Source organism: Parambassis ranga, chromosome 6 (genome assembly GCF_900634625.1).
Source record: "Parambassis ranga chromosome 6, fParRan2.1, whole genome shotgun sequence".
NCBI classification, from domain to species: domain Eukaryota; kingdom Metazoa; phylum Chordata; class Actinopteri; family Ambassidae; genus Parambassis; species Parambassis ranga.
The window spans coordinates 12,267,532-12,291,308 of record NC_041027.1 but is presented as its reverse complement, the minus strand read 5'-3'; the positions used below and the strand labels follow the sequence as shown (position 1 = coordinate 12,291,308).

Here is a 23,777-nt window from a genome sequence, read left to right as displayed (position 1 = left end):
GAACAATGGGAGCTGTTTGGAAGTTCAGTGTTTTCGTGCTGACTGTGTGGCTTGCAAAAGGTTTTGTATGATTTCCTTTTTATTTCATGTGTTCATAATGATGTTGACAAATCTTTGAGCTACAGCCCACCAAAGTGTTTGACTAACAGAAAATGCACTGTTGCAGGTTCTGTGTGGTCTGTTAATGGAGCGGCACGCAGATGGGATGAGGGCACGCAGATGGGGCAGAGCGGTAAGGAGACTCAACAGAGTTCTTGGGGAACTTTCCTTCTGATACAAACTTTAACTTTAAGCTTTGTGTTGCAGAGCCTTCTCCCAATGACATTTCTATAAAGAAGGCCCTCACACTGCTCCAGTCTATGGAATCCATGTTGGTCCGTGGTGCTGAAGAAGGTGAGCAGGTTCATAGAGCATCACACAATAGCTGGATACTGTTAACTGTTCAGTCCAACCTTGTCTTGTTTTCAATGTGTAATTAAATATGTTTCTTTCAGTGAAAATGGAAACCAATGAAACAGAAGCTGGGACCTCCATGAAGTCTGTGAAGCACCAGACAAAGACACAAGACTATGACCTTTCCAATGATGCTGTCTCTGGCAACCAGACATCAGGGGCACCAGGAGTCGATGACTCTGATCACGCAGACAACCAGACGTTGGTGCCCCCAGTGAGTGACGTGGGCAATCAGGCTCCCGAGACGACGACGACGGAGGCCCCCGAGACGACGGTGACGACGAAGACGGAGGCCCCCGAGACGACGACGACGGAGGCCCCCGAGACGACGGCCACCGAGGCCCCCACCGAGGCCCCCACCGAGGCCCCCACCACGCTGGCCACCGAGGCCCCCACCGAGGCCCCCACCACCGAGGCCCCCACCACGCTGGCCACCGAGGCCCCCACCGAGGCCCCCACCGAGGCCCCCACCACGCTGGCCACCGAGGCCCCCACCACGCTGGCCACCGAGGCCCCCACCGAGGCCCCCACCACGCTGGCCACCGAGGCCCCCACCGAGGCCCCCACCGAGGCCCCCACCGAGGCCCCCACCGAGGCCCCCACCACGCTGGCCACCGAGGCCCCCACCGAGGCCCCCACCACGCTGGCCACCGAGGCCCCCACCGAGGCCCCCACCGAGGCCCCCACCACGCTGGCCACCGAGGCCCCCACCACGCTGGCCACCGAGGCCCCCACCGAGGCCCCCACCACGCTGGCCACCGAGGCCCCCACCGAGGCCCCCACCACGCTGGCCACCGAGGCCCCCACCGAGGCCCCCACCACGCTGGCCACCGAGGCCCCACCGAGGCCCCACCGAGGCCCCACCACGCTGGCCACCCCCACGAGGCCCCCACCCTACCGCTGGCCACCGGGGCCACCCACCGAGGCCCCCACCACGCTGGCCACCGAGGCCCACCTCACCGCTGGCCACCGAGGCCCCCACCACGCTGGCCACCGAGGCCCCACCGAGGCCCCCAAAACCACGCCTGGGCCACCGAGGCCCCCACCGAGGCCCCCACCGAGGCCCCCCACCACGCTGGCCACCGAGGCCCCCACCGAGGCCCCACCACGCTGGCCAGCCGAGGCCCCACCGAGGCCCCCCACCACGCTGGCCACCGAGGCCCCCCACCGAGGCCCCCACCACGCTGGCCACCGAGGCCCCCACCACGCTGGCCACCGAGGCCCCCACCACGCTGGCCACCGAGGCCCCCACCACGCTGGCCACCGATGCCCCACCAACGCTGGCCACCGAGGCCCCCACCACGCTGGCCACCGGGAGGCCCCACCGAGGCCCCCACCGAGGCCCCCACCGAGGCCCCCACCGAGTCCCCCACCACGCTGGCCACCGAGGCCCCCACCGAGGCCCCCACCGAGGCCCCCACCACGCTGGCCACCGGGGCCCCCACCGAGGCCCCACCGAGGCCCCCACCACGCTGGCCACCGAGGCCCCCACCGAGGCCCCCACCGAGGCCCCCACCACGCTGGCCACCGAGGCCCCCACCGAGGCCCCCACAACGCTGGCCCCCACCGAGGCCCCCACCACGACGACGACCACCACGGCGACCAAGGCCCCCACCACGACGACCACCACGACCAAGGCCCCGACGACCACCACGACCAAGGCCCCGACGACCACCACGACCTCGGTGGCCCCGAGGACCACCACGACCAAGGCCCCGAGGACCACCACGACCAAGGCCCCGAGGACCACCACGACCAAGGCCCCGAGGACCACCACGACCAAGGCCCCGACGACCACCACGACCTCGGTGGCCCCGAGGACCACCACGACCAAGGCCCCGACGACCACCACGACCAAGGCCCCGAGGACCACCACGACCAAGGCCCCGACGACCACCACGACCAAGGCCCCGACGACCACCACGACCAAGGCCCCGACGACCACCACGACCAAGGCCCCGACGACGACCAAGGCCCCGAAGACCACCACGACCAAGGCCCCGACGACGACCAAGGCCCCGAAGACCACCACGACCAAGTCCCCGACGACCACCACGACCAAGGCCCCGACGACGACCACTACCAAGGCCCCGACGACCACCACGACCAAGGCCCCGACGACGACCACTACCAAGGCCCCGACGACCAAAACGGTCTAAGATAGAAATGGAAGAGTCAACTGCTGCTAAATAAAAGTCTTGAACTGAGTTTGTTTTGTGCGTTCTGTAGCAACTTGTATCTTGATGTTTACTTTAAACCTTGATGCTAAGTTCAGGCTCTGTGCTTTAATAACTAGAAGGAGCCAAAAGATTCTCTGAAACTTCTAATATTAAGATTTGAACAGATTCACTAAAGTAAAAACAGGAGCTGAAACATGGGTTCTATTATTTCTACAACCCCTGGCAAAAATTATGTTCATTCAGTTTATTTTTTTTCTTTTAGAAAAAAGGCATGGCACCAAACCAAATTCATTTCATATGGCAACTTGCTGGCTTTAGGAAACACTAAAGAAAATCAAGAAAACTGTGGTAGTCGGTAATGGTTACTTTTTATATGTAATATAATGCGGGGGTGTGTGCTCAGCCCGCCTCTTTTCACCCTGTTCTGCCATTCATTCCACCCACACCACCGTAGCGGGTCTCATATCAGAAAATGATGAGAATCACTATAGAGAGGAGATCTAGCACCTGACAGGATAGTGTTCAGACAACAACCTTGTCCTGAACACTAGCAAGACCAAGGAGGTCATTGTGGACTTTATGAGATCCAGGAGGATGGAACACATCCCACTCCTCATTCATGGGGAGGAGGTGGAGCGGGTAGACAACATCAAGTTCCTGGGCATCCACATCACATCTGATCTGTCTTGGTCCATGCACACATCCCACCTGGTGAAGAAGGCCCAACAAAGGCTCTTCTTCCTCAGGAAGCTCAAGAGGACTGGACTCACCTTCAGCTTCTGACAAACTTCTACAGAGCCACAATAGAAAGCCTCCTCTATCTGAGTGCAACAGTGTAGTACGGGAGCTGCACTGCACAGGACAGGAAGGACTTGGCACAGGTGGTGAAGACGGCACAGGGGATTGTGTGGAGTCCTCTTCCACAGCTGGACACCATACATGACAGCCGGATTCAAAGGAGGGCTGGTCGTGTAGCTGCAGACCCCACCCACCCAGGACAAGAACTGTTTGTACCTGAGCATTAAACCTCTGTACACAGACACTCTGCACTTTAAACTACTAATACGCTGCATTTTTACAATATATTCATATTGGTAACTTTAAAAAGTTGAATTTACACTGTTGGTTTTACTCTTTTTATTCTTTATATTTATTTTAAGCATGTCTATTTTTTATTTCATATGTCCAACTGCATGCTTAAGGCAGCCCAGCAAAGAGCAGCCTTACACCAGTGAGTACACTGGAGGCTATGCAGGTCTTGACCAAGGACACACAACAGTGACTAGGGAGGAGTTGGGATCAAACCACCAACCTTGTGGTTACTGGATAACCCTGCTATACCACTGCGCCACTGCTGCCCATTCTGAAACTCAATTCTGATTCCGATTCTGAAGAGCTGCTGAACAAAATTTCATTGTGTCTTTGTCTTTGCCTTGTCCTGGTCAGTGATCGGTAAAGACTGATTGTGATTTAGCATTTAGACAATACGGCAACTGAAACTCTGTGTCCTCTTTTTTCAGATGAGCATATTTTATATAATGAAGCAGAATATGTCCACTGGCTTGTGTGAGTTTTTTTTTCATCACTGTTACTAAAAGTAGCATCTGTTGGCACATTCTTGATAGTGGGAGATTGTCACTACAGTGTTGTGTGGCATGTGTCTGTAGGGGAAACATCCTGTTGTGACCTGATCTGTCACCCCGGATTCCCAGACTCCGTCCCCGATGCACAGAACATTGAATGAAAACCAGTACTGATCAGTTTCAGTTTCGCCTTTATATAAAGGGAGAATGCACAGCTCAATACAGACCCCTCGATCTGCTCCAGCAGCTGACCATTTGCATTCTGTCTGTCCCATGCATTAGGCTCGTTTTATTAATCTCACAACAAGGTGTGGTTACATTTACATAGAAAGGCATAAAAGGTAATGTTTTTCAGTGAAACATGCATATTCAATAATCACAAGGTGGAGGGCGTATACGAAACTAAAAGACATTGAAGTTCTCCCACTCACATCTTTGATGTGAGTGTGTGTGTGTATTCTCACAGGTCCTCCTGTTACGACCTTGAGTATATCTTATCTCTTTGGCAAGCTTGTGTTTTCATCTTTGGGTCAACTAAGGGGTTTGCAGTTCGAATTTCTAAACTAACCATTAAACATCAGAATACTTTATGGCCTCAGTCAGAGGTCTCGATCTATGAGCAACCATACACTTTTACCATATGTGCAAACAAACATATATTTTGACCAGGTTTGACCATATATTTCCACAATTCCCCCTTTTGGACTCTACTAAGAGTCCAACACAATATAAGGAAAAAGAAACAACAAACGGTCACATCAGCAAATAGGAAAACACTGTGTGTAATCAAACAAAACTATGGGTAAAAGTGACATCTATATGTAACAACACTGTGAGTAAATGTCCAAACACCTGGTGTGTGTGTATGTGTGTCAAAACCATAAATGAAGGTGCAAAAAAAAGAAAAACTCTGTGAAAAATGTAGTGTATTAAAAAACATATCATGTGAGTACATAAAACGAAACATGTTATACATCATAGTATGTGGGGGTATTTTAATCGGTCGGTCTTTCACCGTTCCCGCCCCCAGATACTCCTAACAGCTCAAATATATGAAATTATATCCTACAGTAAGAATGTTCAAAAGTGTGTCATTCAGCCGTCCACGGGTGGGTCTCTGTCCGTCTGCCTCGTCCATCCAGCCCCCGTCAGGTTCTCTGGTCCTCTCGTCCTCAGGATGTGTCTTCTTTCTTCGGATCCCTGGGGTTAGACTACCCGGGATCCTTGATCTCTGTCAGGGGATTATTCTGCCCCTTTTGTGACAGGATCTGTGTCTGAATCAGCCGATTCAGACTTCTGTGCCCTCAGATCAGTTTGGACGTCCTGTAGAGATCATTGAGGCTCCTCTGCGCCTGCGCACTGGCTCCAGTGATACCAGGTGTCCCCCTTTCCTCTCAGCCGAACCGCGTGAGAGGTGCGTTCCGTCACTTGGTAGGGACCGGTCCACCTTGGTTCCGACCACTTCCGTTTGATGACCCTCAGAAGCACCCAGTCAGCCTCAGGCGGAGCCCCGCTGGCAGATGCTGGATGTCGGTCCTGTACCTGCTTGGAAAAGTTGGTCACCAAACCCTGCAGTTCGTGGAAATAAGCTTTAGAAGTTAACATCTGATCATCATGTTGCATCAAAGGAAGTTTAGAATGTGGTCCTGGAAAAGCTCTTCCTGTCTGCAATTCATGTGGTGTCAGTCCTGTAGAGTGATTTACTGAACTTCGGATAGACATTAGGGCTAAAGGTAATGCATCCAGCCAATTCATGTTTGTCTGTGCACAGATTTTGGCCAATTTGTGTTTGATGGATTGATTCATTCTCTCAACTTTGCCTTGAGACTGTGGGTGGTAAACTGTACCAAAGGCATGTTTAAGTCCCAGCATTGCCTCCACCTGCTGGAGGTCTTTATTTTTGAAGTGTGTGCCATTGTCAGATCTGATTTTCTCAGGAAAACCATGTCTGGGAATGTAGGTGTTAATCAGAAACTTAATGACTGTTTTACTGTCCTCTCTTTTTGCAGGACAGGGTTCTGGCCATCCTGAGTATGCATCAACACACATCAAAATGTATCTGTATCCTCTCACAGAGTCAACCATGTCAGTGTAGTCAATGATTATTTCTCTACCTGTCTTGGTCTCTAGAGGATATTTTCCAATTTCCGGTTTGATAGTCGGTCTGGGGTTGTATTTACGACATTGGTCACATGTTCTGATCAAATACTGAGCCATGTCTTTCATGTAGGGGTGCCACCAGTGCTCAAGATTTTTCATCATCTGTGCCACTCCCACATGGCCTACCCCATGCGCTTCCTCCATGGCAGTCTGTCTCAGTCCAGGTGGCAGTATGGGGCGTCCGTCAGGCCCTCTCCATACTCCTCCTGTGTCAGTCGCCCCTCTAGCTTTCCACAGTGTTTTTTCCTGTGGAGAAGCTTTGTTTTGCAATTGCATCAAATCAGTCCAATCAACAGGGGGAGGCAAGTCTGTTTCTGAACACATAAAAATCATTCGCTCAACATAGCCTGCTGCCTGTTTTGCTGCCTGATCTGCTGCATTGTTTCCTCTTGTGACCCTGTCAGTTCCTGCTCCATGACCTTTGCACTTAATCACAGCCACTTTGCTAGGCAACAACAGAGCTTCAGCAAGCTCTCTCATTTCAGCCTCATGCCGTATAGGTTTGTTAGTTGCAGTGAGAAAACCTGCTCTCAGCCATTGACCTAATTCCACATGCACTGCTCCTGCCGCATATGCTGAGTCAGTAAAAACATTGATGTCCTGTCCTTGACCTATCTTTAGTGCCTCAATCACTGCCCTCACCTCGGCTCTCTGCGCTGACTGCTGTCCCTCTAATCTTTCTGCTTTCAGTGTTCTCATCTCTTCCCCTGTGTCTTCAACAACTGCGTATGCTGCTCTGAGTCCTTCTGTGTCATGTCTAAAACAGCACCCATCTGTGAACAGATTTCTGGCCTCTGAAAGAGGTGTGGCTTGTAAATCGACTCTGACCCTTTCTTCCCTAATCACCCTTTCTGTGCATGTGTGTGGCTCTCCTGTTCCTATCTGGTCTGCCATGTTGATGCCCTCATGTGTGAAGGTGATGTTTGGTGCTTCTAAAATCTTGCTCAACCTCCTCTGTCTCAATGAGGTGAGTGTGAATGTCTCTGAGTTCACGTATGCCACTACACTATGTGTTGTCAGTACATACAGCTGGTGTCCCATGACCATGTGTGCGGTTTTTTGAATTAGCTTAGCTATTCCTGCTGCGTGTTGTGTGCATTGAGGGTGTCTTTTCTCCATGTTGTCCAGGGGGACACTGATGTACGTCAGTATTACTTTCTCTCCCCCTTTTCTCTGGAACAGGATGCCATTGATGCAGGCATCCGTTCCAGAGACATCCAAATAGAAAGGTAAAGTGTAGTCAGGGGTGGCTAGTTCTGCTGCAGTGGCCAAAGATTGTTTAAGAGCAATGAATGCTTGTTCAGCTGCCTGCGTCCAATTTAGGCGAGCTGACACATTACGCATGCCATGTTCTTTGACAAGGTCTCTGAGAGGTTGTGTGAGGCCAGTGTAGTTAGCAACAAAGTTTCTACTGTAGCCAGTCAGACCGAGAAATGAGAGCATGTCCTTCACTTTATCAGGACGCGGATGATGCAAAATGGTAGATTTGTGTGAAGGCGATATGCTGACTCCCTTTTGTGAAACAATGCGTCCTAAGAAAGCAACTTGTTTCCTGACTAATTGGAGTTTAGATTTGCTGACCTTAAAACCAGCTGTGGCCAGATGTTGCAAAACAGCCTGCGTGGCATCCAGGCAGATTGCTGCCGTTGGAGCTGCGATAAGAAGGTCATCAACGTACTGAATGAGTGTAGTGTTTTCTGGGAGGGTGCAGTGACTGAGTATCTGTTTCAAAACCTGATTAAAAATACCGGGGGAGAGCGCAAAACCTTGAGGTAGCCTGGTGTAGCGATACTGCGTTCCCTGATATGTGAATGAGAAAATGTCTCTGCATTCAGGTGCCAGAGGGAGACAAAAGAAAGCATTAGCTAAATCTATGCAGGTGAACCAGCTCTGTGAAGGATCCAGTTGGGCCAATGCCACGTATGGATTCGGAACTGGTACCGTGGGGGTTGACAGTGCAGCGTTAATGTCCCTCAGATCATGTGCCATGCGATATTTACCTGTCCCTTTCTTTTCTACAGGTAGGATGGGAGTATTCCAATCTGAGTGAGAGAGTTCCAGCACGCCATTTTCAAAGAGTCCATGAATAGTATCTGCAATGCCAGCTCCGGCTGCTGGCTTGTGTGGATACTGTGGTATCCATAAAGGGCCTGGTGTGTTAATCTGAAACGTCACAGGTTCACAGTCCACCAGACCCACATCAGTGGGACCGTCTGCCCATAAATGTGGTGGCAAGCTGTCAATCACAGCCTGTGCCAGAGGATGATCAGTTTTCTCTCTACCATGATGTCTAGCAAGCAGTTCATGTGCCAGAGTGACAGTGTTCATAGTTGAAACAGTTATTTTGTATGCTTTAGCAGATGGAGAATACATGATTTGAGGTAAAGGTGTGGGTTGCCAGTCTGATTGCCCCATGGCACGTTTAACCATGCCACCTAGTTCTTTGGCCTGGTGGTTTGGATGTACAGCTAATGAGACGTGGGGATGCCCTTCGTCACTCATCATGTACCAAGACATTTGTTCTGGAGTGAGGTCCACACCGGCTGCCACGCCCTCAGGTGCCACAAAAATGTCTCGGACTGTAATAGACCAGTCCTGTCCCTCTAGGGAGTGCGCAAACTTCTCATGGTACCAATCAGTTTGCTGCCTGTCATAAAATAGAGTCACATGAGGGGGGTCAGGGGGAGAAACATATGGTTCGACCTGGGCTATCCAGGGCTTCCACTGCAGGTAGGCAGAAAGGATTCCTGAGTTCTGGGGAGTTTCAGGATGTAACATGCCCCAGTAGATGTCAGCACATGGGTCAGTCACAGGTCTCATCAGATATTGTCCGCCTGTGTCTGCAACATTACAGTGGAACATGGTGCCGTCCGGCAGTGTCACTGTCAGCCCGTCTGGGCCGCACAAAATAGATGCTCCAAACTTAATCAGCAAGTCTCTCCCCAGTATATTCAGAGGCAGAAGAGGTGAGTGTACAAAACAGTGTGAAACAGTCTGATGTCCCAACTGAGCAGTCATGGGAGTGGTTATAGGCAGAGTCTGTTTATCCCCAGAGAAGCCCATCACAGTGATAGAGTTGCTGGACAATTCCATAGAAGATGAGTGAAACAATGTAGAACAGGTGGCGCCAGTATCCACCAGAAAAGGTAGTGTCTCATCCTCTACTTGCATAGATAACATCGGATCTGCCGTAACGATGTTTTCCCCCCTTTTCAGATGTGGTCTTCACGACGGGGTCTAGGACGCCAATGCACATTCAAACTTTGTACTTAATAAATCTTTCTCATTCAGTTCGCTGAGTCTCTCATGATTGAAATGTCCTCAGTCATTGATGATATGGGGCTGCATGTCAGGTACAGTCATTGGGGAGATGGCTGTCATTACATCTTCAATACATGCACATGTTTATATTGACATTTTGGACATTGTTTCCTATCCCAGCAGTTGGAAGGATGTTTGGGGATGATGACATCATTTTTCAAGATGATAATGCATCGTGTCATAGAGCAAAAACTGTGAAAACATTTCTTGAAGAAAGACACATAAGGTCAATGCCATGGCCTGCAAATAGTCCGGATCTCAATCCAATTGCAAATCTTTGGTTGAAGTTGAAGAAAATGGTTCATGACAAGGCTCCAACCTGCAAAACTGATCTGGTAACTGCAACCAGAGAAAGTTGGAGCCAGACTGATGAAGAGTACTGTTTGTCACTCATTAAGTCCAAGAGACTGCAAGCTGTTATCAAAGCCAGAGGTGGTGCGACAAAGTACTAGTGGTGGGAAGTGTTCATGATTCCATGATTTTTTCCTTGGAATTGAGTGATTCCATATTTTTTCTCTCTTTATGGACTGAAAAAGTAACCGTTACTGACTACCACATTTTGTTTTAATTCTCTTTAACATTTCCTAAAGCCAGCAAGTTTCCATTTGAAATAATAAAAAAATGCAATTTATCTATAAACCATTTAGTTGCCACATTTCTTCACTTAAGTCCATCTTGAGTACTTTGTGTGTCACTTCCCCAAAATCGCACAGTGTATTGGAGGCTTAAGTTAGGTGCTTAATATAAAGCACCTCCCTCACCAATCAGCTGTCGCTTTCCATCCCTCTCCTGACCAATCACAGCTTAGCACGAAGTTTAAAGTCTCCATCTCCTCTCCAGCCATCTTCTGATCGAACCCGGCAACCCTCCTCCACCCCATGCACCACCAGGCCCACGCCAGTTCAGGCCTCCTATCTCCTGCCCTCCAGCTCTCCACCACCACCAGGTCTAGACCTCGGGGGGATCTTCAGGTCCAGCGGCCTCTCCTCCTGCGTTTTCCCCCCTTTTCGGATGTGGTCTTCACGACGGGGTCTAGGACGCCAATGCACATTCAAACTTTGTACTTAATAAATATTTCTCATTCAGTTCGCTGAGACTCTCATGATTGAAATGTCCTCAGTCATTGATGATATGGGGCTGCATGTCAGGTACAGTCATTGGGGAGATGGCTGTCATTACATCTTCAATACATGCACATGTTTATATTGACATTTTGGACATTGTTTCCTATCCCAGCAGTTGGAAGGATGTTTGGGGATGATGACATCATTTTTCAAGATGATAATGCATCGTGTCATAGAGCAAAAACTGAAAACATTTCTTGAAGAAAGACACATAAGGTCAATGTCATGGCCTGCAAATAGTCCGGATCTCAATCCAATTGCAAATCTTTGGTTGAAGTTGAAGAAAATGGTTCATGACAAGGCTCCAACCTGCAAAACTGATCTGGCAACTGCAACCAGAGAAAGTTGGAGCCAGACTGATGAAGAGTACTGTTTGTCACTCATTAAGTCCAAGAGACTGCAAGCTGTTATCAAAGCCAGAGGTGGTGCGACAAAGTACTAGTGGTGGGAAGTGATCATGATTCCATGTTTTTTTCCTTTCCTTTTTCTTGACTTAAGTCCATCTTGAATACTTTGTGTGTCACTGAGGTCCCATTGGTTATAACCAGTGTTTGAATATACTGCCATTGAGCTTGGGGTACTGTGTTGCTTTCAGTCATGTCTGAGCCACCTGCAACATCTCCTCCACAGTCAGTAGCTTCTCTCTGGGTTTTCCAACAGCTTCTCCCCTCTTCATCTCCTCACAGTCGATCTTGCAGTGTTTTTACATGTCTGAACTTCTTGTATCACTTTCTGTTGCGCATTTGTTTTGATTTTTGTCTGTCGTGCTTCCTTTACGGTGGCACCAGCTGCTGATGTTTCTCTGTCTCCAAACCAGAGCAGCCACCTCTTTCATATAAAGTTGATTTGGATCATTTATAAGTTTATCCAAACATTTGTTACATTTCACTTTGCTTCAGTTCTTAAAAGGTTGCTGTACATGATACAAACCACGATGAGTCAAAGTCTTGCATCCTGACAGGAGAAGAAGAGAGTACTGGCCATTGATTAGAATGATTAGAATGTTTCCCAAAAACATGCTGAGGCAGCCAATACAACTTCTAACAATCCATCCTCAATTCAGAGTCTTATCATTAATGTAGGCAAACATTCATCTTGTACATACACAAAAGACTTCCTCAATTTATTACTTTAAAAGATGGAACATTTTTACTTTTTATTTCTGTTTTTGTGCATGAAATAGCAGGCAACAACAGGCATTATGAAATAAATAAAGATCAGTCTTTGAGCAGGTTGTGTGAGTGAAGAGGTGAATTTTGGCAGCACCCACTTGATTAGAGCTGACGAGCCCCAGCTGTGTCACCTGCCTGATGGGCATTTTAAAGTCTGGCATGTGGTTCAGCCTCTCACTCACTGACTTGGAACAATGGGAGCTGTTTGGAAGTTTGGCGTTTTCGTGCTGACTGTGTGGCTTGCAAAAGGTTTTGTATGATTTCCTTTTTATTTCATGTGTTCATAATGATGCTGAAAAGTCTCTGAGCTACAGCCCACCAAAGTGTTTGACTAACAGAGAATGCACTGTTGTAGGTTCTGTGTGGTCTGTTAATGGAGCAACTGAAGGACAGGATGAGGGCACACAGAAGGGACAGAGCGGTAAGGAGAGTCAACAGAGTTCTTGGGGAACTTTCCTTCTGATACTAACTAAATGCTTTGTGTTGCAGAGCCTTCTCCTAATGAGCTTGCTATAAAGAAGGCCATCACACTGCTCCAGTCAATGGAATCCATGTTGGACCATGGTGCTGAAGAAGGTGAGCAGGTTCATAGAGCATCACACAATAGCTGGATACTGTTAACTGTTCAGTCCAACCTTGTCATGTTTTCATTGTGTAATTAAATATGTTCGTTTCAGTGCATATGGAAACCAATGAAGTGGAAGCTGAGGCCTCCATGAAGCAACAGACCAAGAAACAAGACTGTGGCCTATCCAATGATGCTATAACTGGCAACCAGACGGCTGCGTCCTGTGGGCGACGAGGGGCCGCAGGCAACCAGACTGCTGCGTCCCCGTGGGCGACGGGGCGCCGCAGGCAACCAGACGGCTGCGTCCCCGTGGCGACGAGGGCGCCGCAGGCAAACCAGACGGCTGCGTCCCCGGTGGGCGACGAGGGCGCCGCATGCAACCAGACGGCTGCGTCCCCGGTGGGCGACGAGGGCGCCGCAGGCAACCAGACGGCGGCGTCCCCGGTGGGCGACGAGGGCGCGGCAGGCAACCGACGGCTGCGTCCCCGGTGGGCGACGAGGGCGCCGCAGGCACCAGACGGCTGCGTCCCCGGTGGGCGACGAGGGCGCCGCAGGCAACCAGACGGCTGCGTCCCCGGTGGGCGACGAGGGCGCCGCAGGCAACCAGACGGCTGCGTCCCCGGTGGGCGACGAGGGCTCCGCAGGCAACCAGACGGCTGCGTCCCCGGTGGGCGACGAGGGCGCCGCAGGCAACCAGACGGCTGCGTCCCCGGTGGGCGACGAGGGCGCCGCAGGCAACCAGACGGCTGCGTCCCCGGTGGGCGACGAGGGCGCCGCAGGCAACCAGACGGCTGCGTCCCCGGTGGGCGACGAGGGCGCCGCAGGCAACCAGACGGCTGCGTCCCCGGTGGGCGACGAGGGCGCGGCAGGCAACCAGACGGCTGCGTCCCCGGTGGGCGACGAGGGCGCGGCAGGCAACCAGACGGCTGCGTCCCCGGTGGGCGACGAGGGCGCCGCAGGCAACCAGACGGCTGCGTCCCCGGTGGGCGACGAGGGCGCCGCAGGCAACCAGACGGCTGCGTCCCCGGTGGGCGACGAGGGCGCCGCAGGCAACCAGACGGCTGCGTCCCCGGTGGGCGACGAGGGCGCCGCAGGCAACCAGACGGCTGCGTCCCCCGTGGGGCGACGAGGGCGCCGCAGGCACCCAGACGGCGGCGTCCCCGCGTGGGCGACGAGGGCGCCGCAGGCAACCAGACGGCTGCGTCCCCGGGTGGGGGCGACGAGGTGCGCCGCAGGCAACCAAGACGGCTTGCGGTCCCCCGGTGGGTCGACGAGGGGCGCCGCAGGCAACCCAGACGGCTGCGTCCCCGGTGGGCGACGAGGGCGCCGCAGGCAACCAGACGGCTGCGTCCCCGGTGGGCGACGAGGGCGCGGCAGGCAACCAGACGGCTGCGTCCCCGGTGGGCGACGAGGGCGCGGCAGGCAACCAGAGCTGCGTCCCCGTGTGGGCGACGAGGGCGCGGCAGGCAACCAGACGGCTAGCGTCCCGGTGGGCGACGAGGGCGCGGCAGGCAACCCAGACGGCTTCGTCCCCGGTGGGCGACGAGGGCGCGGCAGGCAACCAGACGGCTGCGTCCCCGTGGGGCGACGAGGGCGCCGCAGGCAACCAGACGGCTGCGTCCCCGGTGGGGCGACGAGGGCGCCGCAGGCAACCAGACGGCTGCGTCCCCGGTGGGCGACGAGGGCGCCGCAGGCAACCAGACGGCTGCGTCCCGGTGGGCGACGAGGGCGCCGCAGGCAACCAGACGGCTGCGTCCCCGGTGGGCGACGAGGGCGCCGCAGGCAACCAGACGGCTGCGTCCCCAGTTTCTTGGTATAACGGTAACGGTCAGGTAAAAAACCAGCAGCCGCTTGGCAGCCTGTGACAATTCTTGTGAACATGTGACACTAGAGGGCAGCTGATGGGAACAAGATTCGTTTAATGCATGTCAACTCTGTTCACCATCAGTCTAAGAAGTAGCTCAGGAACCATGCAAGAGTGAACTGCTGCATGTACCTGCTTTTTCATCTCTGCTGTGAATAAAAGTCTTGAACTGACTTCGTTTGTGTGTTCTGTAGCTAACTGGTTACAAGTTGGGGGGAAAACTAAGAAGTATCTTGATTTCACTTTAAACCTTGATGCTAAGTTCAGGCTGTATGTGCTTTAATAACTCAGAAGAGCCAAAAGTTTCTCTGACTTCTAAAATCTCAGATTTGAACAGACTGAACTTAAAGTAAAAACGGGAACTGAAAGAAAGGTTCTATTTTTAATTAACAGAGAAATGCAATTGATGTATAAACTTTCTAGTTGCCACATAGTTCTTCACTTAAGTCCATCTTGAGTACTTTGTGTGTCACTGAGGTCCCATTGGTTATAATCAGTGTTTGAATATACTGCCATTGAGGTTGGTGTACTGTGTTGCTTTCAGTCATGTCTGAGCCACCTGCAACATCTCCTCCACAGTCAGTAGCTTCTCTCTGGGTTTTCCAACAGCTTCTCCCCTCTTCATCTCCTCACAGTCGATCTTCTCCCAGTCTGAGAACCCCACAGCTTTCACTCCTGTGGAGAAGAAAACACAAACTGCATTTGGCTGTGGCCTGAGAACAAAAAATATTATTTAAATAATTCATTTCTGCCAAGAATACACAAGTTCTTGGTGGTTTTTGTGACATGGAGACATTCAGTAAGGTTTTGTCTTTGGTCATTTTGCCCCAATTTACACCTTGCAGTATTTTTTTACATGTTTGCATTTCTATTCAGTAATTTGATCAACAAAAAATGTCTCCATTTATATCTACATCCAGTGATTTGTGACTTTGTCACTGATTTGTCCACAATAAGCTGCACACACACTGTTAATCCAAACAAAGTTTAAGTTTAGCTTGACAGTTGAGTACCCCTCTTGTCCAGCAGAGCACTGACGCTTCGTGAACCAGGCTTGGCAGCAGACACATCCAAGGTTCCAGAGTCCAGATCCTCCACTAGAGAACGCGCAGTGTCAAAGCTGTTGTTCATAGTGGTGGCTATCACGCCTGTAGGTCCTGTTTTCAGCCAGCCGCTACAATACAGACCTATAAAAGTGAAAGATCCATTCAGTATATGTTTTTCAGTCCATGTAAAAGTTGGGTGTTCACTCAGCACCTGCAGCTTGTTGAACTCGCCCCATTGTGTTGGGGACGATGGCCTTGCGGGTATCAAATGGCACGGATGGATCGATGGGGAGGCTCTTGTAGCCAATACTGCTAATGATCAAGCCGCAGGACACGTCCTCTACCTCTCCGGTAAGCAGAGCCTGGGCTCCCTCGCCTGAACCCTGGTTCCAGACATTCATCCATGTTTAACGAGGACAACACACTCAGCAGCTGCATAATCCACACCCTGCCTACCTCCAGCCTGGTGACAGCCAGCCGGACACCAGCTGTTCTGCCGCCTTCAGAGTCGGCCAGGATTTCAACAGGACTCCGGAAGAATCGGAAGCCCCAAACGCGCGAGGCCTTGCTCCTTCTCTCCTGCTCCTTCTCCCCAGGTGTCTCCAAGGCAGTCTTCATCATCAGCTCTGTCAGACGCTTCCTGGGCCTCGGCAAATCTAACAGAAGAGATCTTTTTTAAAAAAAAATAAAATTGCTGTCTTCACATATTTTGATTACTTTTCTACATATCAGTGACGTAAGTGCTCAAAAAAGGTTTAGGGGTTCTTCCACACACCAACTGTCAGCAAGCATAAACACATACCGGCCACACATCAATCTCACATGATGTAGAAAAAAGATTTTCCTCTGACTCTCAGCTCAGACACTGAAATCATCGCCCGATGAGATCAGGGTTCTCAAAATGATCCATGACCTAAAAGGGCAGTTCGAACTGTCTGAACTTCCTTTGCCCTATTAATCAGCTCAATGACGCTCCTAAAGCAAGGACGAGGACTAACTAGAAGGTCGACAGGATTGTGCAACGATTCTCATACTGTGCCTTAAAGCAGCACAAAAACACGCAGCAGCTACTTTAACAGATGAGCAGTTTCCATTCACCTCTCAGTATATGGGCTATAGGTGTGTTTCAGTTCTTAACCACAACATCTTCCTTCCTATTTTCTTCACTCTGCATTAGTCACACTTATTTTCAACGCATGTAGCTGTCACAACATGTTGTGACTTGTGTTCTTTCTCAGATTGAATGCTTTTATTGAAAATGTGAATTCCTAAAATGTGTGGGCCTTCAAGCTTGACAGTAAAAACAGACCTTGAAGAGCCTCGGTGACTCCCTCAAAATCAGCTGCTGCCATCTCGGGTCTGGTTCCCGGCAGGTTCACCATTTCTCTGAGCTCCTGTGGACAAGGAGGGGTTAAAACTTTGAAAAGAGTTTGAACTACACTGCACTTTCTACACTAACTGCCTCATGTTATTATGAAAGAGTGTATAAAGACGAGTTAGAGAGTGGTTTAAAAAAAAGCACAGTTTCTCTGTGACTTTTCAAACTCATGATCCAAATAGGAGCATTTTCTAGCCCGTCAAAAGGTTCTATATTTGTAAATGATGACTGGTGTGTGTACACTGGCTCCTGCCAAACTCCACCAAACTCTATCCTCTGCTTCTTCTCCTCTCACATGTCCTCTTTTAACACATCCATAAATCTCCTCTTTGGCCCTTCTCTTGACCTCTTGCCATTTCCAACATCCTTGTACAAATATACTCTCCCTCCTCTGCTCATCGGTCCTACAGAGAACCTCAGCATCTTCATCTCTGCTGCCTCCCGCTCTGCCTCCTGTCTTTTCCTCACTGCAGCCATTCTCTCTACTGTCTGTAACACATTTCACACTTTGATTCTTGCTGACACTTTCCTCCACCCACTCCAACCCACCTAAAGCTACAAGTAAATAAGCGGTAGGTAAAACAATTAGAAAACATTGTATAAAAAGTATAGAAATAATGGATAAATAACTAAAAACAAATATATAAAATAATAAAAAAATAAATACAGTTTGATCTCTAATCTTGTAACAGTAAAGATTACATAAATGAAATAAACTGCCAAGCACAACTGTAAATGTTTTTAACTTATTATCTAAGTTGAAACAATTAGCTGCCACAGACATGATGAAACAGAAAAGTATTCACAGCCACTGTAAGACTCCTCCCTCTCACCTTGATGGTGCATGCCACCTGCATCGGCCCTCTCCTGCCAACAATCAGCACCCTACGCACTCGGCTTGCTGCCAGGGCCTCCAGGGCCGGCTGCGTGATGTCAGTTTTCTGAGAATGAAAGGGCAATGATTTCACCAGTCCTCTTGTTGACTGTGTATTTTCTTTTATACCTAACAGTGTTATGCTAATGCAATTAAGAAAACACTTATACACTTATGTTTCCAGTGGTTGCACTGGAGCTTCTGCAGATGGCTCTTTTTGCCTTTATTGTCACACAACACTTCATTTAGTGCACACATTAGTTGTTTTTTTTGGTTGAGGTGCGAGCATTGGTTTATATTTACTAGCTTACTTAAAACATGATCGCAGGGGTTTGATGGTTGTCGCTCTGAGATCAGAAAATAGGCCTGTAGTGGTGATATCGTGTTGTCCAACATATCTTCACACTTTCTAAATTGGCTGAGGGTTTTGCTTTCATTATATGATTGTCTAAGAAAATCATATCAAACGCTGCAGTAGATGATTGCATGCAGACGGAGTCTGACACTGAAAATCTGATCTCTGCTGATTACAGCATGGTTTTTGGTATTAAAAAAATCTATTTGAATCTCATTTTCTCATTGCATGATTATGCCGTGTAAGGTTTTCATCGTGTTTTTTCACCTTTAAAATATCAATGGGAGACAGAAGAATTCTTGCTACATCCAGAGCCACGTTGCCTTGTCCAAGAACGACTGCCGTTTCACCGCTCAAATCTGGAGTCAACTGAGAGACCAAAGAGATAAAAGCCAAACTGAAAGTGCATCTACTTGTTTACCATGATAATATCTCTCAGGTTTTTTCCCAGACAATCTAAACAAGCCGAAACTCAAACACACAGAAACTATAAAAGTCATACCTGTTCACAGCTGGGCAGCCCATTGTACCAGCCCACAAAGTCTTTAGCAGAGTAAACACCAGTCAGGTCTTCCCCTGGTACAGCTATATTCCTGTTCCCCTCTGCCCCATAACTCTATTAATGTTATTAAAAAACACACCAGAGGAATACACAGACATTATTTTTTGATTCAATTTAATGTCATTTTCATGATGCTGCAGCAGCTGATTCTCACCAGAACCACGGCATGGTAGGCCTGACGCAACTCGTCCACGCTCACGTCCTTCCCAACATGCACGTTACCGTAGAAGTGACAACGTGAATGTTTGGCTGTCTGCGTGAAAGTGTTGATAACGTTCTGAAGAAAAGGAAAATTCTGAAAAAGGATGCTGTGTTGCAACATGCAACATTTATATGAAGCATACTGAAGTCACTGTTTCACAACAAATTCACAGGATTACTATCTGAAAGCAACAGAGCAGAAATATAGAGATATAGAGATGTATGACACATAAAACATCTCTTAGGAAAGTTCTGAACTCTTCCACTCTCCTATGGAATATTGCTCCAGGGCTCAATAATAACCTCAAATATGTAGTTGCTTTATGCTCTCTTAAGCTTTGTTTCAATAACTGTTGTTCCTGGCAAGCAGCTACAAGTACACTTTCCATTTATAATGTTTACAAAATGGTGTGACAGTTTCACATTTTCCCATCACACGGGATCAATCAATGCTGGGTGAAACTGAACCTGCACTTCTGTAAACAGGTTTGTCTGAGGTGACACAATCACAACACCAACACGTGCATCTTGCTTTATCGGTGGAAGTCAAATCTTATCTGTCATGCGCAGCACATACCTTGACTTCAGGATGATCAGGGGCCACTCCGAACCTGACCAGGCCAAAGGGGACCGGCAGACGCTCATAAATGTCCACCTCGACATCTTGACGGGCCTGGGAGGACAAAATGTCAAATTATTCACAATTCTGCTGAGTGTAATATGTCTTCTTCTCGTGCTGGTTGCTTTGGGTTATTTCAGAATAAAAGTCTGGCTTTAGAATCATACTGTAACATTTCACAGGCAGAGGTCCTGTAGGGGCTGCATGATATACCGTCTCTGTTCAGCGCTCACTTTGACATACTTTGGTGACTCAAATATATCAGCATCTTCTGCAAACCATTTCCTGGCCTATTTCTAACAGGCGTGCTCCACCTTGAACAAGCCCGTAAAGCGTTTATTTAGTTAAGGTGTGACAGTTGCGGTAGCACAATGTACTTGAACTGCATGTGTTTCTCTATGTCCGGGTTTTATTTTCCATAATGCTGCCTTGACATGGAGGAAAAAAAAGGAATTAACAAATGTCCATCACTTTTTGGGGTCCCCCTGGAAACATTGCAGCATATATATATATATACGTATACATACATATGTATGTATATATATATATATATATATATATATATACATATACGTATATATACATATGTATGTATATATATATATATATATATATGTACGTACGTATATATATTATATATATATATATATAATATATATATATATATATGTATATATATCTAAACAAATATTTTAAATTAACTTAAATGCATTCAAGTAAAGCTTTCAGGTTTAGGGCCATGATGAAATCTGCACGGGTTTACAGTAGTATACAGTCAGTGTCTGATGACACACTGTCTCTTTACATCATCACAACAGGAAGCACGCACCTTGATGAGGTGCTGCGCTGTGTAGAAACCTGCCGGACCGCCTCCAACCACACACACCTTCGGGTTGCAACTGGGAAAAGATGCGTTTCCGCGTGCTGTGACTCCTGCAAAGAGAACGCACGGTAAAACAAGCCTCTAAGGAAAAACAAAACAATCCAGAACCGTTAAAAACATCCTACAGTGCTGATGTAACAGCTGATTACAGAGCGAAGGCTGCTCATTAAAGTTAAAGCACATGTTTTAGTTTTGCTGCTTAGCTAATAAGAAGCTGTGAAGTTGAATAAATGTAGTTAGATGCTTATTTCCGGGCTGCTCACCTTCGCGAAGTCGAACCGTCCACCTGCTTCTTCTCCCCGACGTCCACAGCCTCAGCTCGGACAACAGCAGTTTATGGCCGCTCATCTTTTCTCCTTTTTTTGCTGGCTCCAGACGAGCTTTAGACTTTATACAAACAGTTAAATTGCCCGTGTTGTTTTCCTGGCAGTAAGAGAAGCCGGCTGAGCATATCTCTGCTCTGCTCTGAGCTTTGGACTCAGCTGCACGACTGAGACCCAAAAGCCAAGGTGGGGGAATGTTAATCTTCTCCAGGGGACTGCGTGTCCTCGGGCTGATAGCTAATGCTAACAGTTAGCTACCCGTTTCAACGGGTTTATTTAATAATAACATGGCAAATTTACAACGTAGTTACTGTTTTACAAGCTGTTTTCAAGGCTTGTGTAACAGAAACAACAGTCCGTGTAAAACCGGCGGCTGCGAACGAAGGTTCCGCCGCAAAAGTTCTTACACTTTATGTTGAATGGCTAAAAAAAGGAACTTTTTTCTTCGTTCTGCTTAAAAAAAAGCATTTAAAGACTCAACAAGATAGTTAAAAGTTTAGATTTAATGCACATAACATCCCTGCAGGGAAATTTGCACCAGTTCAGCATCTATTTATGAAATAAAAAACATAACTAAAAACCAGTTCTATCACAAACATGAAGAAAAATGCTTCCTTTTTTTTTTGTTCTCCACCAAACACCGCTCACATGCATCATGTGTGCACACGCCACATCAGCCAGGATGTGGTAGTTCAATAACTTTTCTGCACACAAACACAAAAATATTTAAGGAAATGAAAGGCAGCAGAGCACAGGGTGAGCTGCTGACATGAAAGATCACCATCTCAGTCACTCTCTCACAAACACGTTATGTCTTTATACATGCACCGGCATTACAGAATGCCCCGGAAGTCAGAAGGGTTTGCAGATGTAAAGTAGGGGTAATGATGATCTTGATGGTGATGACAGACATGCTGAGGCCGGATAGGTCTGGGTGGTTTTGCAGCTCTCGCAGGTCTAAAGTTCTGCCTAGACTGTAGAGACACCAATAAAACAGTCATTTAAACACAGTTATCAGCGCAGCATTATCATGCGACGAGCACGTTCACACTTACTTGTTTGCACCTCAGAATCAGAGCACCGATGAAGACCAACAGAACGATAACACATATCAAACTCAAGGAAATAAACAAGGTATCCAACATGGCGTCTGTGCATCCGTCCGGAGGGCCTCTCTCTGTGAGGAAACGAAGGGTTTAACTAGAGGATCAAATAACGATGTTAGCGTGTGCAGACTGTGTGATTCTTCTCACCTGTGATGATGAAAACGGTGCCATTGCTGGACAGGGTTTTTGGTGCATAGGTTTTTTCATCATAGTAAACCCAAGTGCAGTAATACAAGTCTGTGTCGTCCAGTCCCAGCAGGGACAGCTGCACCATGACCCTGCAATCCCCTTCTCTGTTCTGCAGGTCTGGACTTATGTGAATTCGACCCTTGAATTTTTCAGCCGTAACATTAGTGGTCTGTCCTTTATCAAAGTTAAGGTATACAACGCTACTGTTGTGGAAACGTCTCCTCAGGTCAAGGCCCATTGGTTGAGTCATGGGTGTGGAGCATGTGATCTCAGCAGATGAGTTGATTCTCATGGATGAGATGGTGGATGGGTTTTGAGAGGCTGTCAGAAAGAGATGGAGCGTTACTGACTGAAGAGGAGACAACCAGTTGAAGTGATGCTCAGAATATGCATATAAACTAGCGTTTAAATGAAGCTCGCATGCATGCATTTCTTATCTTCCTGCTTTGTTTTTAACTCACCTATTATTTCGGCGAGTGTTACAGCAGCCGGCCCGTAGATCAGTCCAAACACACAGCTCCACCAGAGAGGCTTCATCCTGCAAAGCTGGAGCTGCAGGCTGGTCGAAGCACACAGATACGCAACAAAGACTGACAGGCGGACCGTCGCATGAAGGCTTTAAAGGAAGATGTGGTGTACAAAGGAAATGTGACACTTGTTTTCTTCTTAATCAGCCGTGTGTGGGTGTGAAGATAGCATGCTGCTTTACATCAAAGATGGGGGGAAACAAACACACACACATGTCCTGGCCCACAGCTCTATGTGTTATTTGTTGTTGTTGCTGTTTTTTTTTAATGTTGGAAATGTGTATATTGTGAGACGTGCTGACTGTGTGAACAAGATGATCCCTTAGGGGACAATAAAGATTCTTCTACAGTCTTTACATTTAATTTGTTGACTTACAAAATTAACTTTTTGACAAACATCACATGTGTAGTTGATTATCTGTTCACTTCATTTCAAGCATGAGAGACTCAGCGAACTGAATGAGAAAGATTTATTAAGTACAAGGTTTGAATGTGCATTGGCGTCCTAGACCCCGTCGTGACGACCACATCCGAAGAGGGGGGAAAACGCTGGATCAGAAGATCCCCCCCCCCCCGGGGTCTAGACCTGGTGGTGGTGGAGAGCTGGAGGGCCAGAGATAGGAGGCGTGGATCTGGTGGTGCTGGGGGTGGAGATGGGTTGCCGGGTTCGATGAGAAGAAAGCTAGAGAGGAGATGGAGACTTCTACATTGTGATTGGTCAGGAGAGGGACGGAAAGCGACAGCTGATTGGTGAGGGAGGCGCTTTCTATTAAGTGTCTGACTAAGAGAGGGGGAGCAGTGGAGTGAGGGATAGAAGAGAGATCGGGATAAATGGCGAATGATGGGAAACAGAGTCTTCCTGATTGAACTTATGCTACATAGAGAGTTAGCAGGCTGCGCAGTAACCTCCATGGAGACTGTTGGTCGGTTTCAATTTTTTGTCTCACCTGGTTAAATACATTTATTTTAACATGCAGATAAAAGTTTCTTTTTCGACTTCTGAGGTGATCAGAGACATAATTCAGATAATCTGAATCACAGATGGCGGGCGGCACAGCGGTGCAGTGGTTAGCACTGTCGTCTCACAGCATAAGGTTTTCTTCCTGTGCCTGTGTGGGTTCTCTCCGGCTTCCTCCCACATTCTAAAGATGTGCTAGGTGACTCTAAATTGAAAAAAATGGACTGGTGACCTGTCCAAGGTGTACCCCGCCTCTCACCCAAAGCTAGCTGGATGGACGGATGAATCACCGACGTATCCCTTCATGTCACATTGAGCCACTTGAGTCCTT

General features: G+C 48.6%; 3 protein-coding genes across 3 annotated transcripts; 2 read left to right on the top strand and 1 right to left on the bottom strand.

Moving 5' to 3' along the window:
* On the top strand, positions 1-2,660 carry LOC114437845 (mucin-5AC-like). Its single transcript, XM_028408777.1, has 5 exons — positions 1-60; positions 167-232; positions 307-393; positions 495-1,566; positions 1,613-2,660. Exons 1-5 carry the CDS (start codon positions 6-8, stop codon positions 2,610-2,612), a joined length of 2,280 nt encoding a protein of 759 aa, XP_028264578.1. The 5' UTR covers positions 1-5; the 3' UTR covers positions 2,613-2,660.
* Positions 2,661-12,150: 9,490 nt separating this feature from the next.
* On the top strand, positions 12,151-14,426 carry LOC114437844 (collagen alpha-1(II) chain-like). The gene is made up of 6 exons (XM_028408776.1): positions 12,151-12,242; positions 12,349-12,414; positions 12,483-12,569; positions 12,671-12,765; positions 12,895-13,785; positions 13,848-14,426. The coding sequence occupies exons 1-6, from the start codon at positions 12,188-12,190 to the stop codon at positions 14,424-14,426; spliced, it is 1,773 nt and encodes a 590-aa protein (XP_028264577.1). The 5' UTR covers positions 12,151-12,187.
* Positions 14,427-14,788: 362 nt separating this feature from the next.
* fdxr (ferredoxin reductase) lies at positions 14,789-22,610 on the bottom strand. The gene is made up of 15 exons (XM_028408634.1): positions 22,423-22,610; positions 21,920-22,282; positions 21,722-21,843; positions 20,607-21,640; positions 20,290-20,393; positions 19,419-19,514; positions 18,795-18,917; positions 18,581-18,694; positions 18,346-18,447; positions 17,683-17,790; positions 16,781-16,865; positions 15,928-16,127; positions 15,683-15,854; positions 15,439-15,612; positions 14,789-15,100 (listed from the first exon to the last, which is right to left on the bottom strand). The coding sequence occupies exons 4-15, from the start codon at positions 20,689-20,691 to the stop codon at positions 14,970-14,972; spliced, it is 1,494 nt and encodes a 497-aa protein (XP_028264435.1). The 5' UTR covers positions 20,692-21,640; positions 21,722-21,843; positions 21,920-22,282; positions 22,423-22,610; the 3' UTR covers positions 14,789-14,969.
* Positions 22,611-23,777: the final 1,167 nt, after the last annotated feature.

What these genes read in the sequence shown, in the direction of transcription:
- LOC114437845 (XM_028408777.1), top strand. Translation starts at nt 6, where the DNA reads ATGGGAGCTGTTTGGAAGTTCAGTGTTTTCGTGCTGACTGTGTGGCTT. An exon ending in GACTGTGTGGCTTGCAAAAG is followed by an intron (nt 61 to 166) that starts GTTTTGTATGAT and finishes GCACTGTTGCAG; the next exon opens with GTTCTGTGTGGTCTGTTAAT. An exon ending in ACCGAGGCCCCACCACGCTG is followed by an intron (nt 1,567 to 1,612) that starts GCCAGCCGAGGC and finishes CTGGCCACCGAG; the next exon opens with GCCCCCCACCGAGGCCCCCA.
- LOC114437844 (XM_028408776.1), top strand. Translation starts at nt 12,188, where the DNA reads ATGGGAGCTGTTTGGAAGTTTGGCGTTTTCGTGCTGACTGTGTGGCTT. An exon ending in GACTGTGTGGCTTGCAAAAG is followed by an intron (nt 12,243 to 12,348) that starts GTTTTGTATGAT and finishes GCACTGTTGTAG; the next exon opens with GTTCTGTGTGGTCTGTTAAT. An exon ending in CCAATGATGCTATAACTGGC is followed by an intron (nt 12,766 to 12,894) that starts AACCAGACGGCT and finishes GCGCCGCAGGCA; the next exon opens with AACCAGACGGCTGCGTCCCC.
- fdxr (XM_028408634.1), bottom strand. Translation starts at nt 20,691, where the DNA reads ATGAGCGGCCATAAACTGCTGTTGTCCGAGCTGAGGCTGTGGACGTCG. An exon ending in CTGATCATCCTGAAGTCAAG is followed by an intron (nt 18,918 to 19,418) that starts GTATGTGCTGCG and finishes CCTTTTCTTCAG; the next exon opens with AACGTTATCAACACTTTCAC. An exon ending in CTCCCATTGATATTTTAAAG is followed by an intron (nt 17,791 to 18,345) that starts GTGAAAAAACAC and finishes TTTCATTCTCAG; the next exon opens with AAAACTGACATCACGCAGCC.